The sequence below is a fragment of the Myodes glareolus genome, chromosome 24, assembly GCF_982192425.1.
Source record: "Myodes glareolus chromosome 24, mMyoGla1.1, whole genome shotgun sequence".
Lineage (NCBI taxonomy): Eukaryota > Metazoa > Chordata > Mammalia > Rodentia > Cricetidae > Myodes > Myodes glareolus.
In genome coordinates this window covers 14,582,585-14,603,471 of record NC_142049.1, presented here as the reverse complement: position 1 = coordinate 14,603,471, position 20,887 = coordinate 14,582,585, and the positions used below count along the sequence as shown (strand labels likewise).

The following is a 20,887-nucleotide window of genomic DNA, read 5'->3' as shown; positions in this document are numbered from 1 at the left end:
TGCCAGGGTGAACTCAGACGAGCTGTTTTATCTGTTTGTAACCGTGAGGCTTTCAGAATCACATATGCACCTGTTCTCAACAAGCCCCTTAAAGAGACAGAGACGGTGAGAAGCGGGGAAAGCGGTTTCTTTGTGTAGCTGCATCTGCACCAGGAAGAGAAGCACACCAGGAGCTCTGTGTGAAGTGTGGTTCCGATTTCAGTGGTGCTGCTGGGCAGGGCTGCTCTGGGTGTGGCCCCACTCTGACCTTCTCTCTGCTTCGGTCTCTTCTGCAAGGTGGATCTTCAGTTGTCAGGATAGCATGAAACCACTGCCTAGAGATGGGGGTCCTCCCTGACTCCTCCTCCATAGCACAGCATCCTGGGAAATGACAGTACTCTGATAACCAGATATTATTATAATAATAGAGCATATTATATTAATATATATAAGTATAACAAATATATAATATTATTATGATATATACATATAGAGAAGTGGGCTGTTATGTGACTGTACTATACATTATGAGACTAAGGACTGTACGGACTTTATGGAGGAGATTAGACTCACCTAAAACATGACACAAAGTAGCAGGAAAAATAATCCACAACAAATGCCAACTACGCAGAAATAAAGGAGTACAGCATGGTACCAAAAATGTATTAAATGGAAAAGAAAACTTTTTTTAAAAAATTAGTCATTAGAATGCATTCTTTGAAAAATTCGTACTTGTGTCTTAATTATTGCCATTTCCTCTCTCCGCCTTCCCCCAGTTCCCCCAAAAGAACTTAAGAAATTATATAAAAAATGAAGCCAGTGTGACTTATCAGCAGTATGGGAATTATAAATTAATTTGTACCATGTGACACACCTTCTAAATGTGTAAGGTAAAAGCTGTCAGGAATACACAGAGAACGGATTCAAGTCAGAGAAGACCCTGCCCGCCTCTGTTGCTAGTAACAGATGGGCCAAAGGTTCTCATAGACTCAGGGAAGATTAAGCAAAATGCTAATGACTTTGGCGGTTAGAAAGTAGGCACCTGCCTTCCTCGTTCTTTCCAGGTTCTGGGCTGCAGTTAAAAGGAACCATGGGCTGGGCTGCAGGGGAGAAGTTTCTCAAAGTAAAATCAGAGAACGCAGGAATCACTGGGAAGATAGCTCCCAAATTTGCCTGTTTAGATCCTCAAAACTAGCTGGAGAGATAGCTCAGCCTGTACGAGCTATTCTTGCAGAGGACCAGGATTTCTCTCCCAGCTCTTACGTGGTGGCTCACAACCTTTTTGTAACGTCAGTTCCTGGGTGCCCAGCACCCTCTTCTGGTCTCTAAGGGTGGCAGGCACATACACAGGCAAAACATCTATTTATATAAAATAAAAATAAATCTCCTTTTAAAATGCAAAATTATTTCTTCATTTAAAGATGATTTAATGAAAAGTGGAATTAGGTATACTTACTACAAGGCACAGAACTCTGCATTCCACACCCGTGACCAATAGCGACATCTCAAGGGCAGTTAGCCCGGAAATCAGTGTTGAAAGAAAGCAAGGACATCACAGAGTCCAAACCTGGGAAATATCAGCCAATGACATCACTCCAGAGGGTAGAGATAATATGGGGGCTCGAGAGATGACCCAGCGATTGCTGTGGAGAAATGCTCATGCAGAGGAATGCGGACCAGTTCTGCGGACCCACGTTACAGCTGCCTGTAAGTCCAACTCCATGGGATCCCGTGCCTCCGCCTTCAGAGGGCACCTGTAGTCATGGGTGCACACCTTCTCACAGACACATTCATGTGCAGGATTAAAAATAAAAGAAATCGGTGGCGCACGCCTTTAATCCCAGCACTTGGGAGGCAGAGGCAGGTGGATCTCTGTGAGTTCGAGGCCAGCCTGGTCTACAAGAGCTAGTTCCAGGACAGGCACCAAAAACTACAGAGAAACCCTGTCTCAAAAATCAAAAAAAAAAAAATAAAAGAAATCTTAAAAATGAAATCAATGCAGGTAAAAAAAGAAAGATGGATAAGACAGAAAATAACAAAAAGAAGCCAAATTTCAAGTGATATTTTTGTTTTGTTTTAATGAAAAGCTACGGAATCATAAAGTGCAGGCTATGACCAAGAGGGAGGATGGAGGAAAGTACAAATGCTCTTTCCAAAAGATAGTCTGAAATCATTTTAGTGTTAATTCATGTTTATATTTTATTTTGTTTTATATTTTGTCTGTGTGCATATTTGTGCACTATGTGTGTGTCTGATATCCATCAAGTTAGAAGACAGCATCAGATTCCCTGGAACTAGAGTGACAGACCATAGTGAGCTGCTATGTGGGTGCTAGGAATGAAGTCCAGGTCCTCTGGGAGAGCATCCAGTGCTATTAACTGCTGAGCCATCTCTCAGCCCCCAGAGACAGTCTTCCTGGTTTAACCAATGACCCTGAGCCCATGGTATCCTCAGAATCCTGTTCTGCCTCCCAGCCCCTGTGTTGGGCTACGCCTGGGAGAGTTAGTGACTCAGGCCTGGGGATCCCAGATTGAATCAACTGGAGAACGCGCCTCATAACACAGCCTTCCCCAACTTGCTTGCATCTCCACCTTCTTCTATTTTTTTCCCGAGTTTTGCCAAAGATATTTGTGTAATGGTTTGTTAGTGCAGACACGCCCTCCTGTGCACACATCCCAGCTACTCAGCGGGGAGGCGTTTGGGCTTTTTGTTTTTAAACTTTGTAAGTTATTTCTTCTCAGTTTTTCTTCTGACCGCCTATCTTTGCCAACATGCTCCATATTTTAATCCTATATATAGCGTGAATTATGAATCTCACTATATTGTCAGCTGTCTTGGTTAAGGTTACTATTACTGCAAGTAAACACCATGACCAGAAAGCGAGTTAGGAAAGAATGGGTTTGTTTGGTTTTCCCCTCCATGTTCCTGTTTATCACTCACACAGGGCAGGAACCTGGAGGCAGGAGCCCATGCAGAGGCCACAGAGGAGTGCTGCTTACTGGCTTGCTCCTTTTCATCATAGACCTGCATTAGACTGACCACTAATAATCACACAGCACAGTCAATACCAGGCTGTTTTGAAATCTCCTCTGCCAGTGCCATTAATCCAGAACTCTTCAGCTTAGCCTCAGGCAGACTATTCAGACGAGGGCAAAAGCAGCCACATTCTTTGCCATTCTGCCACAAGAATGGTCTTGAGGCCACTTTTTAATAGTCTTCCTCTCTGATAGTTGTTGAGCCAGCCCCCACAGTTTAATCACCCTCAGCACCACTGTCTTCCATGATCCTACTAAAGTCCTACTTACAATATCTAATAGCACTGGGTGGTGGTGGTGTACTCGGGAGGCAGAGGCAGGTGCATATCTGTGAATTCCAGGCCAACCTGGTCTACAAAGTGAGTTCCAGGACAACCAGGGCTGTTACACAGAGAAACCCTATCTCAAAAAACAATCAATCAATCAAAACAAAAATGTTCAATCACCTTTTAATCCAAAGCCCAAAAGTGTTTCATATTCCTCCAAATGAAAGTGTGGCCAGGCCTAGCACAGCAACAGCCCGGTTCCTGGTCCTAGCTTCTGTCTTAGATGGGGTTTTAATGCTGTGAAGAGACAGCATGGCCATAGCAACTCTTGTAAAAGAAACATCTAATAGGGGTTAGCTTGCAGTTTCAGAGGTTTAGTCCATTATTGCCTTGATGGGAAACGTGGTGGCACCCAGGCAGACGTGCATGGTGCTAGAGAGGTAGCTGAGAATTCTACATCCAGATCTGCAGGCAGCAGGAGAGACAGACAGACATTAGGCCTGACTTGAGAATTTGAAGCCCTAAAGTCCATCTTCAGTGACGTGCTTCCTCCAACAAGGCCACAGCTCCTAATCCCTATCAAGTAATACCACTTCCTAATGACCAAGCATTCGAATCTCTGAGCCTATGGGGGGCCATTCCTATTCAAGCCCACCACATCAACTTACCATGTTTTAACCAAAAATTGATAATCGTGGTGAGATTTGATGTGCTAATTTGTGGGAAGGTTTACATCATTCTAAAACTAGATTTTTCATGTAGGAATGTGAAATTTTAAATAGTCTGTGTTCTCATGAGGTTTATCCCTTTTTATATTTTAGGACACAGTTTTTGTATTGCTCTTGTGAATGGTGTCTCCTTTTCCTTTTTTTTGCGGGTTATTGATGGTCTATAAAATATGGATGAACTCTGTAACATGGCTTTCCTGGATATTCTATTAACTTTATGTTAATTAGCAACCGGCAGTGCAGGGATGGCAGAAGGACAGGGTCAGTCTTTATGTTGATGTCTGGCAGGGCATGGCGGTTGTGTTTAGTTATGATGGTGTGTTTGTCTCACTATTGCCAGGGCAGCTTTTAGCATATTAGATTATATTATTGCCGATATATATATCATTATATTATGATACTTGAAGCACGGTTATTCAAGTTCACCCTGCAGGCTCATTGTGAGTCTTAGTATCAAGTTCTCCAAGTATTTCTGTGCATCAAGTAGAGTCATAATGTGTTGAATATTTCTAGCTCTTATACAGAAGAAGAATTGTACGGTGTTCTCCAGTGTCTCCAAGAGGGGGAGATTTCTCAGAGTCACAACAGAGAAAAGAACACCTCTCCCCAAGATGTTGAGAACTTCCGTGTTAAAATCGCCAGAGTAGGGCTGGAGAGGTGGCTCGGCAGTTAAGAGCACTGGCTGCTCTTCCAGAGGTCCCAGGTTCAATTCCCAACTTGCACATGGCAGCTCACAACTGTCTGTAACTCCAGTTCCAGTGGGTCCGACACCCTCACACAGACATCCATGCAGGAAAAACACCACTTCACATAAAATAAAAAGAAATAAAAAAGAATCACAGTAGCCTCAGAAGGTAAATGGGGGGTAAATGCTTTTTTGTTGGTTCTGTTAAAACTCACTAGCCTTTGTTTTGTCTTTCTCTAAAGAAAGTAGATATTACAAATAAGGCTGTTGCAGAAATCCTGTCAAAAGCCACCGAATATCTGCAGCCCAATCCAGGTAATGTCAGAGCACGTCTTGAAACATCTCCTTGCACACTTGTGTTCATGGACTCTCTTGACCCCGACTCCTTTGTATGAGGCTGACACAATTGGAAACAATGCCTGTGTTCAAATAATGAAGTTCAATTGGGGAACCTCCAAGAACACAATGTGGCTGTAGTGAGCCCTGGTTAATGGGGAAGCAGCCACTTGGATGTGTTTTGGTGCACATGGTTAGGATGGAGTTTTGGTCTCAGCACAGGCATCCCTCAGTGGACATCTCTGGACATCTGTATCCCTCAAAACCCTGCTGCACATTTAAAAAAATGTTTTTTAGTTATCTTTTCTTAATTAACAAGAAAGTCCTTTACCTTGTCCTAATAGATATGTATATTAATCTTAAAGGGGCTCACAGTGAGCCCCATGCTGAAGTCCAGGCATGTTCACATGACCAGCAGTAGGCGTGGTATGGAAAATGCAAGCGTCAGTTTCTACACAGGCCTTCATCCCTGGGTCCTAGACAGTGGTTTCCACAGGCTGATGAGAACCAGCAGAGGACACACAAGCCTTGAGCCTTTCCTCTCAGGATTTGCTGCAGGAGTCATTGTGAGTCCTTTACGTAGGAATCAGAAGAGACACACCCACACTCTGAACATCTAAGAGCATGCATTCAATCAGATCATCCTGGGGCAATGTGTGTACAGGGCTTTAAAGCCTTAAAATTCCCAATGACAAGTTCATTGTCTAGCCTCATCAGTGACTAGAGTGATGAGTTCCTTTCCTGATGTATTAGCTTATAAAATTCCATAAGCATTGTCACTATGTGAGAGGCTTTCTGGGTTCTAGAATGCACAGTCAGATTCCACCCTCTAAGAACTGACATTGAAATGGAAGAGGGAGCAGCTGGCTACCCTGGGCAGAATCTACTGGTTATCATGAAGATAAAGATTGATGTACCAGAAGTCTCTAATCCCATGTAATGGTCCTTACCCCCACATACAGGACACTCACTCTGACAGTGTGGAAAGTGGAACCAGTGTGTGTGTGTGTGTGTGTGTGTGTGTGTGTGTGTGTGTGTTGTTTGTGTGATTGAATTTATATGGCTGGGTGATGCTTTAGGGTTTGGAGATTTGGAGACCTGGATGATAAGGGCTTTAAGGCTGAGCTTGTCAAGGCTTGAAAGACAGATACCATGATTGCTACTCAGAGTGTAGCCTGCAGCCCAGCAGGACCAGCTGTGAGATGGCTGGACACACTGAGCCCTAGCTCACCCCAGACCAACTGAATCAAACTCTGCATTCAGCAAGATGCCCGAGTTGCCTGCTAGTGGTCAAGCTTGAGAAACACTTGTCTGGATTATATTAAATATAAATGGCCTAGATACCACAGCTGGTGCCTTGGATCCTTAGCGTGGTGTTCAGTTTGTAGTCTCCATTTCCCAAAGACATTTGCCATTTTGTCAACCGGCCCACCACAGTCCATTGATTGCACAGTAGAAATTTCTGCTGTACTTTACTTGATAGACATTCTTGGGCTTTTTAAGGGTATCCTGAAGTTTCCTGCAGCATCTTTCTTTTCTGGCATCACCCCGGAGTTGATTGGAGTCCCGCTGTATTCTGCCACTCAGTAGCTGCAGGAAGGGCAGATGTTTTCTGGGGGGGGGGGTCTCTTACATTCCCATACCAACACAGCATGTGGCCCAGATGTATTAATTACTTTCCTAATTCTGTGTTAAACACCATAAGAAAAGCAACTGAGAAAAGAAAGTCTTCAGTTGGGCTTACAGTTTCAGAGGGTTCCAGTTTGAGGCTGGTGGAGCAAGGTCCTGGTGGCAGGAGCAGATGAGAGCTCACATCTCAACAACTGCATAATGGAGGCAGAGCCCACGCTGGAAATGGCTTTGGAAACCTCCAGGCCCACCCTAGTGATGTACTTCTTCCAGCAAGGTCACACCTCCTAATCCTTACCAATAGTTCCACCAACTGGGGAAATAACCAATTGTCTGAGCCTGTGGGGGCTGTTCTTGTTCAAAACATCATGCTAAAAATAAGAAATATTCAGTGCCTTAAGTTAGAGACAAAAAGAATGTAAGAAGCCACAACTGCCCACTGCCTCCCCGGGGAAAGTTGCTGAGTCACACCTGGGAGAGGGGGCAGCAATGCAGGTGACTTCACTGTGGTGTCATCTGTCACCTGTCTACATGCCCCAGCCCTCCTTTCTGACCTTATGAGTCCTCCATTTGAGTCATTTCTTGGGAGCAGAATGAGGATTTGATCACCAACTGGCAGCTTGGCAGCTGCCACCACAGTCCTTCCAGTCTTCACTGACATTGTCCCCAGCACAAGTGGGGACAGCGGCTGCACAGGTGTCAGTGTTGTCCCGCGTTGGAGGCCACCTTTCCTTACGGCAGGTGCTTGTTAAACATAGCAGGGTCTGTAATGTCCATGGCTGCTGTGACTGTGCCAGTGTGCCCCGCACCCCGCTCCCACCCCCTGCAAAGGCTTTGGAAAACTGTGTCAGAGAATGAAGGTGGATTGGTGTGTGCCTGGAGTTGCTGGTGTGTTGTCTGTGAGGACCCCAGTTTGGGTAGCCGTGTTTGTGAAAGGCAATGTGATTGTCCTTGTACCTTGTGACTTTAAGGCATGACAAATAATAATGTTTTAAGCCTACAGAGCTAAGCTGGGAATGCTGAACACTATGTCGAAGCTCCGAGGGCAGGTGAAGACCACCGGCTACCCGCAGACGGAAGGCTTGTTGGGGGATTGCATGCTGAAGTATGGCAAGGAGCTTGGAGAAGAATCTGCTTTCGGTGGGTACCTCAGCTGACACAACGGGAACACCTGGTGGGCTTTGGGTGGGTGCCCCTGGCTCAGCTGGCATACCTGGGTAGGCTTTTGGTGGGTACCCTAGTTCGGCTGGCACAGCGGGAACACCTGGTGGGCTTTGGGTGGATACCACAGCTCAGGTGGTGTAGTACAAGGTGAGTGGCAGGCTGTGTCCCGCTGTCCGGCTAGCTTAGCCCCAAAATAATTACACAGAAACTATATTCATTTAAACACTGCCTGGCCCATTAGCTCTAGCCTCTTATTGGCTAACTCTCACATCTTGATTAACCCATTTCTATTAATCTGTTCACCACGAGGTTGTGGCTTACCAGCATGAGTCTAACCAACGTCCATCTTGGGCGGGAGAAGCATGGCGTCTGCCACGCTTCCCTTCTTCCCAGCATTCTGTTCTGTCTATTTCACCCACCTAAGGGCTGCCCTATCAAAAGGACAAGGCAGTCTCTTTATTCAACCAATGAAAGCAACACACAAAGAGAAGAAGGACCTCCTACACTAAGCTGGCACAGTGGGGACACCGGGGTGGGCTGTTGGTGGGTACCCCCAGCTCAGCTGGCACAGTGGGAACACCTGGGTTGGCTTTTGATTGTCCACAAAACCTGTATCTTTGCAATGTAATAGTTTTTAGATACTACCAGAATGTATTCATTACAGGGGGGAGGTTAGAAAGCATAGGTAAGGAAAATGCTAGTATCTGTACTCCCATCTCCGTGCTAGGCTTAGGTAAACTGTTAGATAGCCTTTGCATCTCTTGTTCATCCTTCTTAATTTTAAAGATTAAAACACAGTATGTATATACACACACATATATGTGCACACATATCTCCTAAATCCCCCCTCTGTTTACCCCTCCACCAGCGTGATATGGATAAGCCTTTTGATCCTCCCTCCCCCAGTGTCCCCCCCCCCCCGGCCCCTCTTCTCTGGTCCTTCTCCATCCTCTCCTGGAGTGTGGTTTCTACCATGCATTTTGTTACGGTCTTCACCCTTCCCACTCGAGATCTCTTTGTCCCCTCTATGGTCCCTTTACAATTTCATGACCCCAAACCATCCCCTTCTCTTTTTACACACAAACAACACACACACATCTATAATAAAACAAATAAAAACCTAGGATCTGCATATTTGTCTTTTTGAATCTAATTTCCATGGATATAATATTTTCCAGCACCACCATTTTCCCCCACAAAATTAATTATTTCATTTTCCTTTCCAGCTTGATAGAATTCCATTGTGTGCACACACTATATTCTCTCCATCCATCCATCCACCCATCCATCCATCCATCCACCCATCCATCCATCCATCCATCCATCCATCCGGAGAGACTGGTTTGGTTTTGTTTCGTTTGGGGACGAGATCTCATCTTGCATCCCTGGTTGGCCTGCAACCCCCACCAGGGTGACCTCGAACTCTGTACTTTGTTTTGATACACACTTCTTTGTTTGCCTTGTCATTCACAAGCTCTGAAAACCCTGCAGATAGGGAGGATCTGTGTGTATGTGTGTGTATGCGCGTGTACCGTAGACTGACCAGAGATAAATTTCTGGCGTCATTCCTCAGGAGCTGCCACCGTGTTTTGAGATAAGATCTCACTGGAACTGTTAGCCTAGGTTGACTGGCCAGGAGTCCTGGGGACCCTTTTATCTCCACCTCCCTAGTGCTGGGGTTACAAGTATACACTGTCACCCCTGGTATGGTGTTAGATACCTAGAATCCCAGAACTTGTGAGAATGAGGCAGGCGGATTGTTAGTTCGAGGCCAGCCTGAAATAACTGGGAGGCCTTGTCTCAGAAAGCCCCAAAGGTAGTTACTGAATTCCTGACAGAGGGTGTAGTATCCTTAGAGCCGCGTAAATGTGGCTTTTATTTTATTCCAAGGTTTAGTGGAAACAAGGGGCCCTATTTTTCCCACCGTGAAGGTGAGACCCTGGGCTACAAGGATGCTGTCACCTGGTCACGGTGACAGGCCCTGTGACAACCCAGTGAGCTAGCCACTGGGACTCCTGTGAAGAGGGCTGATTTCATCAGGGCTCTGTGACAAGTGGACGGTTGCTGTCCCCAGGGAGAGTCTGGTCTGCGGAGGTTCTTTCCTTTGGGTCTTTTGCTTGGGGCCCTACGCCTGACCCTTCTAAGTGCAGGAATGAGGGCGTGCCGTGATAGTGAACAGTGCTGCTCTTCGTGTGGAGCGGGAGGCAGATTGTGAGTCAGAGACGGCCAATGCGCAGGACATCATGTGTGTGCGCATGCGCAGGTGCGCCCGTTCGCGTGTGGCGGCTGGAGGTCTTCTTCAGTATCTTTCCGCTGTGTATTTTGGGGCCTGGTCTCTCACTGAACTTAGAGCTTGCTGATTGCTACCGTGGCCAGTCAGCCAGCGCTAGGGGTCCTGCTGTCTCCACCTCCCCAGCACTGGCATTCCAAGTGCACTTGCCGGCCTGGCTCTTCTTATTACATGGATTCTGAGGATCAAACCTGAGTCCTCAAGTGTGCGCAGCAAGTACGTTACTGACGGGCATCTCCACAGTCCCCCAAAAGAGGCATATTTCAAACGCTTCTGCCATAGTCAATACCTGGGCTCTGGTGACAGTGAATGTCAGGGTCACACAGCTGGACAGGAAGGAGAGTATCCAAGTGAGGAAGAGACTTCCTTCCTCCGTGTAGGAATGACCCGAAATCAAATTCTAGACAGCTCAATTCAGACCCCCTACCCCCTAGCTGCAGTGGTACTCAGTGGGTTGGACTGGCATCCTGGCCAACCTTAATTTCCAGAGATGGTTTCTGCTTCTAACTGGCAAGGACCCAGCTATGAGTTTACTTTTTTAAAAAAAAAATTGAGTAAGCAGCCACTGCTCTCCCTGTCTTATGCATGAGTGAATTGTCCATGTTCTCGATTGAGTCAAAGGTCAGGCTTGAGCAGAGCCCTTCCGGCAGAGAGAACCCACTAAAGATGCTGTCCGCATCCAGGAAATATTCCTTCCCAGAGCATGCTGGTCCCTACGGTCACAGGGCATCCCGGACACCTGAGAGCATAGGGAGGTTTCCAGAAGGTTAGAACTGTCTGCAGGCAGTGATACTTTACTGCTTCTGAAACAGGACTAGCGAGGCCTTATTTCCATTGTAATCTGTATTGGTTAAACATGTATCCCCATGAATGAATCCCTTCACTGTTTACAAAGAGATTTTATCCCTGAACTCTAAGGAACCCCTGGTGCCAGGTTCCAAACCCGATTTTCCACCAAAGATCTTTATCTCCATCTAGTGGCCAAAGTGGGAAGTGCTTTGGTCTACCAGCTCTCTTGGCAGGGGAACACGTGAGGAAAACAGGCGAACTTTCTCCTTTTTCCTATTCTCTCTGAGTCAGGAAGTAGAGACCTTAGAGTGAAGCCTCGTTGTACACAATGCATCACCGTTAACCTAGAGTATGATTCTGAGAGGAAGTTCTGTGTTGTTTTGTTCAAGGCAACGCGTTGGTAGAAGTTGGTGAATCCATGAAACTCATGGCTGAGGTGAAAGATTCTCTGGATATTAATGTGAAGCAAACGTTTATTGACCCCCTGCAGCTACTGCAAGAAAAAGACTTAAAAGAGATTGGGGTAAGTCTTCCCCTCTGTCCTTGCCCAGTGACACCGTGACTTAAACCCGTGACAAGGCTTCTGCACAAAACTGGACTTGTTAGAAGGCTTCCCGGGAGAGTACTGGGATCCACCGTCTCTGGAGGGGAGGTGCGAGCCGGCTGCCACGTTCAGGGCTTCATCTCTCTGCAGCCATCCACACACCAGACGCAGCATCACATTCCTGCAGCCTCCTCTCATAGAGCACAAAGACTCCATTCTCCGGGGTGTGGTTTTCATTGCTAATATCACATCCTATCCATTGTACACTTGGCTCCATTGCACTCACGGTCATAACTTTCCGTTCTTTCTCAAGGAAATCATTATCTAGGAACTGAAAGTTTCATCTGGAAACCAGCAAGAGATGGTTGTCCAGAGTGTCCCTGGGAACTTCCAGGTCATGTTCAGGTTGGCTGCTTTTGCAGGTGTGCGCAATGACTCCAAGCCATCCCGGAGGCCAGACTTCTGCCCTGAAGGTCCAGGCGCCCTCTTGTGGCATTGTAGAGAATAACTGCCTGCCGTCCAGCGTGATAGACAGGTCTCCCTTCAGTGGCTATATCATTTGAAACTTGGGTCTGTCTTCCTCTTGTTAGGCCCAGAGAGTCTTAATAGGGTAGCCACAGAGATCGTGAGTTCAAGGAGAGCTTGGACTATTTACTGACAAACAGATGGAACGTGTGCCCTTCGGGAGCACATAAGTGTTCGGTGGCAGGACAGCCAGCAGTTGCTGATGGCGGAGAGGCAAGAAGAGCAGGGAGATCCTGAGGAGAGCATTTCCTCAGCATAGCTGGGGAGGGAAGGCCTCCAAGGAGCCGTCCAGGCAGACTGGGCTGGGTAAATAGGCAGCACATCTTGCTGAAGGGTCAGGGCTTTGATGGCCAGGAGACTAGAGCACAGGGCAAAAACCAAGGAGGGGACTATAGATGGTGGGAAGGCAGGAGTCCTGGGGAGCCTCAGATGCCTTTATCTGCATTTAGCGTTATTCTAAGAGCAAAAAACATGAGGCAAGGATCCAGGAAGACCGAATGAGACATAAAACCTTTTTATTTTGTACCCCCTCCTTATTTGGACACCCCTGAGTCTGCTCACCTGTGTTACCTCTTCCATCCCAAAGAAAGCATGTCCCCAATCCCCCCCCCCACTTCCCCTCCCCAACTTTATGTGCTCTTTTTCCAAGACCATGAAGACCATTCAGTGCTGGGCACTTGTGCAGGGGAGGGGAGAGATGGGGGTGTGGCTTTGAGGAACGTGTACACATGTGTGAAATTCTCAAACAGCGACAGGTAGAGTTTAGGCTGGGAAGTACTGTGTATTTCTGTAGAGATCAGGAATATGACACGCGCATGTGGCCGCCCGCCACGGTGTGAGTGTCCGCAGGGATTTTCTTTCTCTTTCCAGCACCACCTGAGGAAACTGGAAGGCCGCCGCCTGGATTATGATTATAAAAAGAGGCGAGTAGGTAAGATACCCGAGGAAGAAATCAGACAAGCGATAGAAAAGTTTGAAGAGTCAAAGGAGCTGGCCGAGAGAAGCATGTTTAATTTTTTAGAGAATGATGTAAGTATTTAAAGCAGACAGAAGCTGTTAATGTGCATGAGTAAACCATCGCTGTGTGAGCATGACTGGTGTGTGGAGAAACTCTAAGATTTTAATTGTGGAGCCGCTCTAGAATGTTCTGTAGCTCTCACCTCCTGCCGTAGAGATAGTCAGCAACCCTGACTGAAGCCCTCCGGGAGACTTGCTTATCTCTGGGGGTGGCCTTGTCCCAGGAGATGCCCAGGAGACCAGCCTTTGCGTGTAAGGCCCCAGCATTTGTGGTTTGGAGCTGAGGTTGACAGATGCTCTCTGGGACAGATGTTGGAAGCTCTGCCTCACCCTCCAGCCCTCTGAGGCTTTTACCAGGATAGAGAAGCCTGGCCGACATGTTGGCTGGCTCACACTGGTGCTTATGAGCTTGGAGGCTGTGAAGGGCTAGGGCCACACCTTCTAGAAGCGGCAGCACTGTGGTGGACTGTTTGTTGTCACCAGTAGTAAAGTGGAGCCGAACTAAAGGGACAGAAATTCCTAGCCGCAGGCTGGGACCTCCCTTTTCTGCCTTGCCAACCAGACGTCGCTGGGTGGTCCTACCCCTGGCCTCTCCCCTGAATCCCCATCCTCAGACAGGTTCAGCATTGACGCTGAATGCAAAGGAGGACATTATTGTTCCAAGGTGTGGGTGAGGAGAAGGTTTTTACTGTAAATCTGATAAGTACAGCCAGAGGCATCTGCAAGAGTCCAGATTGAATTTAATCATGAGGTTGGGGCAGTGAGTGAGAAAGGAAGAGAAGAGAGAGAGAGAGGAGACAGGGAAGACCAAGAGAGCTCGTGGCCAAAATGGCTGGGTGATGTAGGAAAGAGGAGCTGGGGAAGGGAGGCCAAGCCCTGGGCTGGAGAGCTTCGGGGAAGGGGTGAGGGGGAGCAGAGCAGAGAGGAGCCAGGATGGCAGCAGCTTGGCTCTGTAACAGGCCCTTTCAACACTGAGGGCACCTGAGGCCAGCTTGCACTTTGTACACCTGTAGGCACCACAGTAGCCGTTTGGAACTACCTTTGGGGTGGAACAAAGGAAAGGATGGTATGAGACTGTTTGCTCCACCATCCCTAAACAAACGTCACCTGGTTTACTCATCTATTCCAGGCAGATTGGAGGATGGGAAAGTAGGGGAGCATGTCCTTTGACCCCCACATCCCAGCCTTTGCTGATCTTGTTGGGAAGGACTGGATTCAAGGCCTGGAGGACCTCACTTCTTAGCTGAGGCCAAGCAACTCCATTACTCCTCAGGCAGCCATTTAAACCATGGAGTAGTGGTTTTGGCTCTCTCGATTCCCAGGGACCTTTAAGACCAGGCACACGACTGCCTCCTTGTGTGCCAGATTGTGACTGGCACCCAGAGTGGACGCCTTTTGGAGAAGTGTGCCCACCACACTTCATGCTCGGTGGAGCTGTAGCCGGCAGAAGGGTGGTTCTGAGGGTCCACTGCCATTTCTTGGAGATGCCACCTCACCCACAGGTTGAACTCTTCTCTGAGAAGTTTCTTCCGTACAACTTGACATGATTAAATGTCAGCCTTTGACCTTAAAAGAAACCAGACACATTACATTTAAAAATATCGATTCCAACTCAGAGAGGCCAGGCTCTTGCAACATTCAGTAGCTGACAACTCCTCCAGCCAGAGGCCTCCCTTCATCCACAGAACCAATGGAACTACTGGATTCCAGATTCCTTAGTTTTTTTCTCATTGGTCCAGAGAAATAGTATTTTCTTTAGGTCTTTGTGTGTGTTTATGTGTCTCTCTCTCTATGTGTCTCTGTCTCTGCGTGTTTGTGTGTGTGTGTGTTTTTGTGTCTGTTTATTTCTCTGTGTGTTTATATGTGTGCCTGTGTGTCTATCTGTCTCTGTGCATGTTTGTCTGTTTCTGTGCATGTGTGTGTCTGTCTGTCTCTTTGTGAGACTGTGTGTCTGTCACTGTGGATATACATGTGTGTGTCTGTTTCTGTGCATGCATTCGTATGAGTCTCTGTGTATTTTGTGTCTCTGTGTGCACGCGCGCGCGTGCGCGTGTGTGTGTGTGTGTGTGTGTGTGTGTACACGTGCACAGGTGGAGGCCACAGGTTGACTTTGGGTGTCTTCCTCAGTTACTCCCCACCTTACTCTTGAAACTTGGTCTCTCCCTGAACCTGGAGCTTAACCGATTTGACTATTCTGGCTGCCCGCAAGCCCCAGGGACACCCCCCACCCCCCACCCCCGTCTCTGCCTCTCCAGCGCTGGGATGGCAGGTGCACAGCATTGCAGTCAGGTTTTTGTTTTTATTTTATTTTGTTATCATTTTTAATGTGGACTCTGTGGATCTGAGCTCAAGTTCACTGGATAAGGCATCTCTGTTTATGACCAGACATTCCCTTCCTTCCACTCTGAGGATTCCAGAAGAATGGCAGTCTTAAGCCCGACAGTGAGAACTCTCTTGTTATCCCATCTGAAACAGAAGATGGCCATCATGGTGAGCGTGGCTTGCTTGCCAGCTTCCAAAGACTTGTGTTTCTTTATCCATGTCTGCCAATATACTGTGGCTCCCAGGCATCTGGGTTTCTTCTCAGCGACCCATTTCTGTGGTCCTCTTGCAGACAGTCGAGCTAGAAGACCTTTTGTAAGCTATAGCCTTTGACCCCTCTTCCTTTGGGTAGACCCAGGTCCATTGTAGTTGGCTCAAATGGCCTGACTCATGCTCAGACCCCATGTGAGTGTCCCTGAGATTTCCACAGCTCGTGGTGATGCAAATCCCTGGCATCTATGGTTCGCCTCCATCCCCATGGCCACGACGCTCCAAGTAGTCTCACAGTCTAGTACTTATGCATTGGTTTGCAGCCAGATAGAGGCCATCGAACTAGATGTGTGCATAGGAGGCATGGGTTCTTATGCAGCGTTCATTGCTGGCATGGGACGGGGTGAGTCCGTACTGCCTGTTGCTTCCCCCAGACCAAGGATACATAGCACAGAGCTGAGGTGGCACATGGCATCCATGAGTCTCAAGGCCACAGCTTCCATTCCCAGGAAATGGAGTCCCTAGCAGTGCTGCTCAGCCCCTTAGATTTCTCGCGTTTAGAGAAGAGGAGAAAGCAGTGTTGTTCATTGTCTACGGCTCCTGTATCAAGCGTCTGTAAGCACCGTGGCTTAAAGAATATCAGTCCGTTGTCTTCCAGTCTGGAGACTGGAAATCTGGTGATGCAGGGAAGGGATGGGGTAGGGGGCTTGACAGGAGCCTGCTTTGCCCCCTTTCCAGCCTCCTTAGCTTCATGCTCCTAGCTTGGCTTCCTCCATCTGCAAACCCAGCAGCAGACTTCCTTCAAGCCTCCCGCTCTGGTGGTCTTGTCTTCTACTCTGGTTTTGTGCCTCCTGTCTCCCTCTTAAAAATTTGTCTCACGCACGTGTGTGTGTGTGTGTGTGTGTGTGTGTGTGTGTGTGTGTGTGTGTGTGTAAAAGTCTAGTGTAGTTCAGGCTGGCCTCAAACTTGCTCTGCCACAAGGATGACCTTGAACTCCTTGCCCTCCCGTGTCTACCTTTAAGCGCTGGCATTACTGTCACTACCTCCGGATTAGGTAACCCTGGGATTTGAACCCGAGGCTCAACGTATGCAAGGCCAGCATTCTGCTGGCTGAGCTGTATTCTCAGCCCCAAAGCAGTTTATAGTTACATCGGGACCACCCTGAAAGTCCAGGATACCACCTCACTTCAAGATTCCTAATGTAAACTGTCTGCCACGGGGCCCTGCTGTACAATGCAGCCTAACACAGTTTCACCCTCCAGTGATATCTACAAGCAGCTATTCAGATTCCTTGGTGTGGCCAATGGAGGAGGTCTTTCACCTGGGCAGCCTTTGGCTTTTGCAGGGCCTGAGTCTGTTGCTTTAGCATGGCTCTGTCTTTCTAGGCATTTCATTTGAGTTGCAGCCTTGGAAGCAGAGATTATCTCTGCTGGTTCCCAGCACACAGCTTACATCCTGGGGTGAGGGTGTGTGTGTGTGTGGGGGGGGGAATGTTGGAAGCTTCTGGTTCCCAACAGTGATAGACAAATCCACTTTGGGTCTGACTTGCCTTTGCGCTCAGCAGGAGGAGCTGAGTTTAGCGACTATGCTCAGGGCTTTCCCTGGGGATCCCCTGTTTGCAGGCACCATGGGTAGTGCTGCGCTGTCTCCCAAGCGTTTGGGGGCCCTGGGATCCATTGCCTCCCCAAAGTCAGCTATCACGAAGCATTCCAGATGTAGCTCCAGCTGTCCAGAGAGAAACAGTGGGTGATTTGCACTCCCAAGTGCTTGAGGGTTCTTCCTTTGGTTGCCTCTCGCTGTCCTTTAAGTTTGCAAATGGCAGGCTTAGTTCAAAGTGGCTGCAAAGCAGACTGCTGTGTGTAAGGCAGGTCACGGCAGTCTTCAGTGAGCAAGCAGCTCCAGTGTCACAGGGAGGCAGCACTGTTTCCTCAGCAGAGTCCACTGCGGTCATGTCAGGCTATGGCGCGGGCCTTCTTCAAACGTGTTCTTAAAAGCCAAGGAGATGAAATTTAAGAAATCCTTAGGATTTTGCAGGGGCCAGGCTGTCTTTGTTTTGTTTATTGTGTTTTTGGAAATGGAAGGCGAGTGTCGCCTTTCTAGCCACAGAGCATGGTAAAGTATATGCAGTGCCAGGGCCGGCCTTAGTCATGTGCCCATGGCATTCTTGGCTTGAGTGGGATCCATGTAGACTGTAAACGCACAGTAAACCCAGGTTCAGAATAAGTGGGCGACCGTAGTAAAGGGCGGGCAGCTGAAAGAGCTCGCAACGGTACGTGAAAGCAACACGGATCTGCGGAAGCCAGCGAACCCTCGGGTGGCTGTGCCGGGAGAGAAGAGATGGCGGGATGAGGATACAGCCAGACTGTGCCCAGAGCTGGTCAGATGCTGTGTAAGAAAATTCTCTCCGAGATAGGATGAGCTGGGCTGGACCAGGGCTGAGGCAGTTGCCAAGCTGCCTGGCAGAGCCAGGCTGCTGTCACCAGGCTTCCTGTTTGCTCTGGACGTCCCGAGGACTCTGGCCAAAATGGAGTAACTTTGCACTTCTGCCACAGGTAGAGCAAGTCAGCCAGCTGGCCGTGTTTGTAGAGGCAGCGTTAGACTATCACAGGCAGTCCACAGAGATCCTCCAGGAGCTGCAGAACAAGCTAGAGTATCGGTAAGCACCTTCGCCTTGCTTAGGGCAGGGGGCTGCCGAGTGCAGCCAGCGTCTGCCCTCCAGTCCCTCCTGCCGTCCTGGCTGGAATTCTCTCTAGCTGACCTTCAGGGTGGGCATGAGGCGAGGCTAAGATAATGAATATGTAGCTTGGGATTAGAGGGCCGAACTGGGTGAAGGGCTGGCATTGCTTTTCTCCTTTTTCTTTTTACTGATATCCCCACCCTCTTTCTTGTGACCCATGTGTAGAGCATACAAGCGCGGTGGCCTGAGAGGTAACTCTTGTGGCTTCTTTGCTGACTTGCCAAAGGGTTCACTCTCTGTCTACCTGTTGAGGAGTGGAGTGCAGGCTCCACCCCCAACATCTAGGGGTATGGAAGGAGCCAGGTGACACTCAGAACCCTGTAAAGCCCATGAAAAATGTGATCGGGCTGCGATACCCTGGACACCGAAAGACTCAGTGGTAGCTTCTGAGTGATAAACTCTGTTCCCTGCCTTGGGACTTTCGCAGTCAGTGCACCACCGACGTTCTGCAAATCAGTAATATTATTTAGAGTTTGCACAGCAATCCCGTTGATCGAGTTACTGGGCTAAACCTACCCTGCGTTTTGACTAGACTTTATAGCAGAACATGGTTTTACATGGGATTACGGTAATGAATAAATTCAGCGAGATTTTTGCTTCAATTGGTGCTATTGTTACAGAGGGGAGCCTTCCTGACGCATCCACTTCTGTAGACAGGTGGCCTTCTTTGAGGTGTCAGAGAGGAAAGAAGGCAGCTAGCCTAGGGCAGTGTCTTCTTGCTAAGCCTCAGGGACATTATGAGGACATTTTTCCAGAAGAATGTCAACTAGAGACTAAAGTACAGACTGAAAGAACTACACGTGGGTTGTGTCCCTGACACTCTGGGCTCTCAGAATTCAGGGTACACAATCCTTGCTCTCACAATCCCTCTGGGTCTGGTCCTCCTCAAGAAAAGCTAAGGCCTGTGGACTAGGGAGTCTCTGCTGTCTGGGACAAAGGTCTGACTTGGCCTCCCATGTGTGTTGCAGTATAGCGTTTGCCTCCAAACTCCCCAGGCGAGATTACGTGCCAAAGCCTGTGAACACAAGCCCCAGTGACATCAATGGAGTCCCCACCAGCACTTCCTCAAAGATATCAGGTAAGTTAGCCGTCCGAAGCGTGCCAAGCGGGGTCTCCAGTTAGGCGTGTTCAGTCCTGTATGTTGCTGAGGCTCTTGGAGGGAATGGGCTGAGAAACGGGTGGACTTTTCTTTGGCTGACTGATGAGTTCCTGCTTCCCCAATTCCAATGGTCAAGTGTTCAGATTTTTGAAACCCAGCACCGGGAAGAATTATTGTTGTACTTTTGTGTACTAATGCCTTCTAATGTGGCCTTTTGACAGCCCCTTGACCAAAGGCCCATAGCTGCTATGGTATCTTCTATGTTTAAAGGTCAACACCTTCAAAATAGCTTCTCAACTGTTAGGAAGGTTTAATTAGCATTCTCTGAGCACCTGAGATGCACCAGACACTGCCTCAAGTACTGTACTGTTAGATTTTAAGTAGAATCTGGAGTAAAACAAACCAAGAAAAACTCAAATGATGCCTATTTTCCTATAGTCTCTCCATGATTTCCAACCGCATCAGATCTCTTCCCTAGACTTCGCTTCTCCTAAGGACGGAGTATGGCTATTGTCCTACCTGTGGCTGGCACATGTATTTCACATGTAACAGAGTCTTAATGTTTTTGTTTTGTAAATACAAAACAAAAGCAACTGTATTGTTTTATAATTTTATAAATGCATTGCTTTCTTGTGGTGGTTTCCATCTTGTTCATAGGCTTCTCCCACTGTGTTTAGCAACTTCGTACTTTTGCGTGGCCCCTATTAACTGTGACAGTGACCACCCTAACTCCCTTATCTGCCTCCATATACAGCTGAGCAAGACTTTCTAGAAATGAAACTGCCAAGTCAGTGAGGCAGTAAGGGTTGGCGGCAGGGATGTGCTAGTGTTTAAATGTGGTGGACGTTGCTAAGTGACACGCCAAAATGGCCGCACCGTGTCAGCGTGTGCCAGACCTCAATTTCTGTCAAGCATTTCTACATAAAACATAGTGTTCTGTCTCCCTTTTAACCTTTCTGGATTTTTCTGTTTGAATTGATCAGTATTTATCTAAGTTATCATTTGTTTTATTTTAGAAAATTTGTCATGCTTTCGTGATTTGTGGAGCTCTTACATATGGGTTATTAATAACTTTTCCCCAGGGAGCCACTTAGGCTCAGACTTTGGGAGACGCTTTTGTTTTTGTTTTTGTTTTGTTTGCGCCATTTAATTTTGTTTAAAGGACAGAGACACTGTTATTTGGGTGTAGCCAACTTTATCAATATTTTTGTTTATGATTTGTATGTACATTTTGTGACCTGCTGAGAAATCTTCCTGTCCCCCGGATTATTCTGCTATGGTTTTCTGCTACTTTTTAAAAAAGCCTGTTCCCTAATATTTAAGTTAGGTCTTTGTCATCCGGGGCTTATTTCTGCAAATTCAGTGAAACTGTCGTTGCTCCCACAGTGGCTGAACCATCTTATGTTCCCGCCAGCAATGTGTGTGGCGCTGTCTCTCCTCCGCTGTCTCTCCCCCGCTGTCTCTCCCCCGCTGTCTCTCCCCCGCTGTCTCTCCCCCGCTGTCTCTCCCCCGCTGTCTCTCCCCCGCTGTCT

General features: G+C 47.8%; 1 protein-coding gene across 4 annotated transcripts in view; it reads left to right on the top strand.

Annotated features, from left to right (window-relative positions):
* The window catches only part of Sh3gl3 (SH3 domain containing GRB2 like 3, endophilin A3), a 104,952-nt gene that overhangs the window by 66,554 nt on the left and 17,511 nt on the right, over positions 1-20,887 (top strand). For 3 of the 4 annotated variants that reach the window (XR_015736415.1, XM_087901560.1, XM_087901559.1), the window contains exons 3-8: positions 4,936-5,008; positions 7,655-7,798; positions 11,291-11,424; positions 12,841-12,999; positions 18,072-18,175; positions 19,225-19,334. Coding sequence is in view for 3 of the 4 variants with exons in the window: in XM_087901560.1 (XP_087757686.1) it covers positions 4,936-5,008; positions 7,655-7,798; positions 11,291-11,424; positions 12,841-12,999; positions 18,072-18,175; positions 19,225-19,334 (724 nt within the window). In the remaining variant the exon portion in view is untranslated. The remainder of the gene's footprint in view (positions 1-4,935; positions 5,009-7,654; positions 7,799-11,290; positions 11,425-12,840; positions 13,000-18,071; positions 18,176-19,224; positions 19,335-20,887) is intronic. The other variant, XM_048435276.3, reaches the window with a different exon arrangement.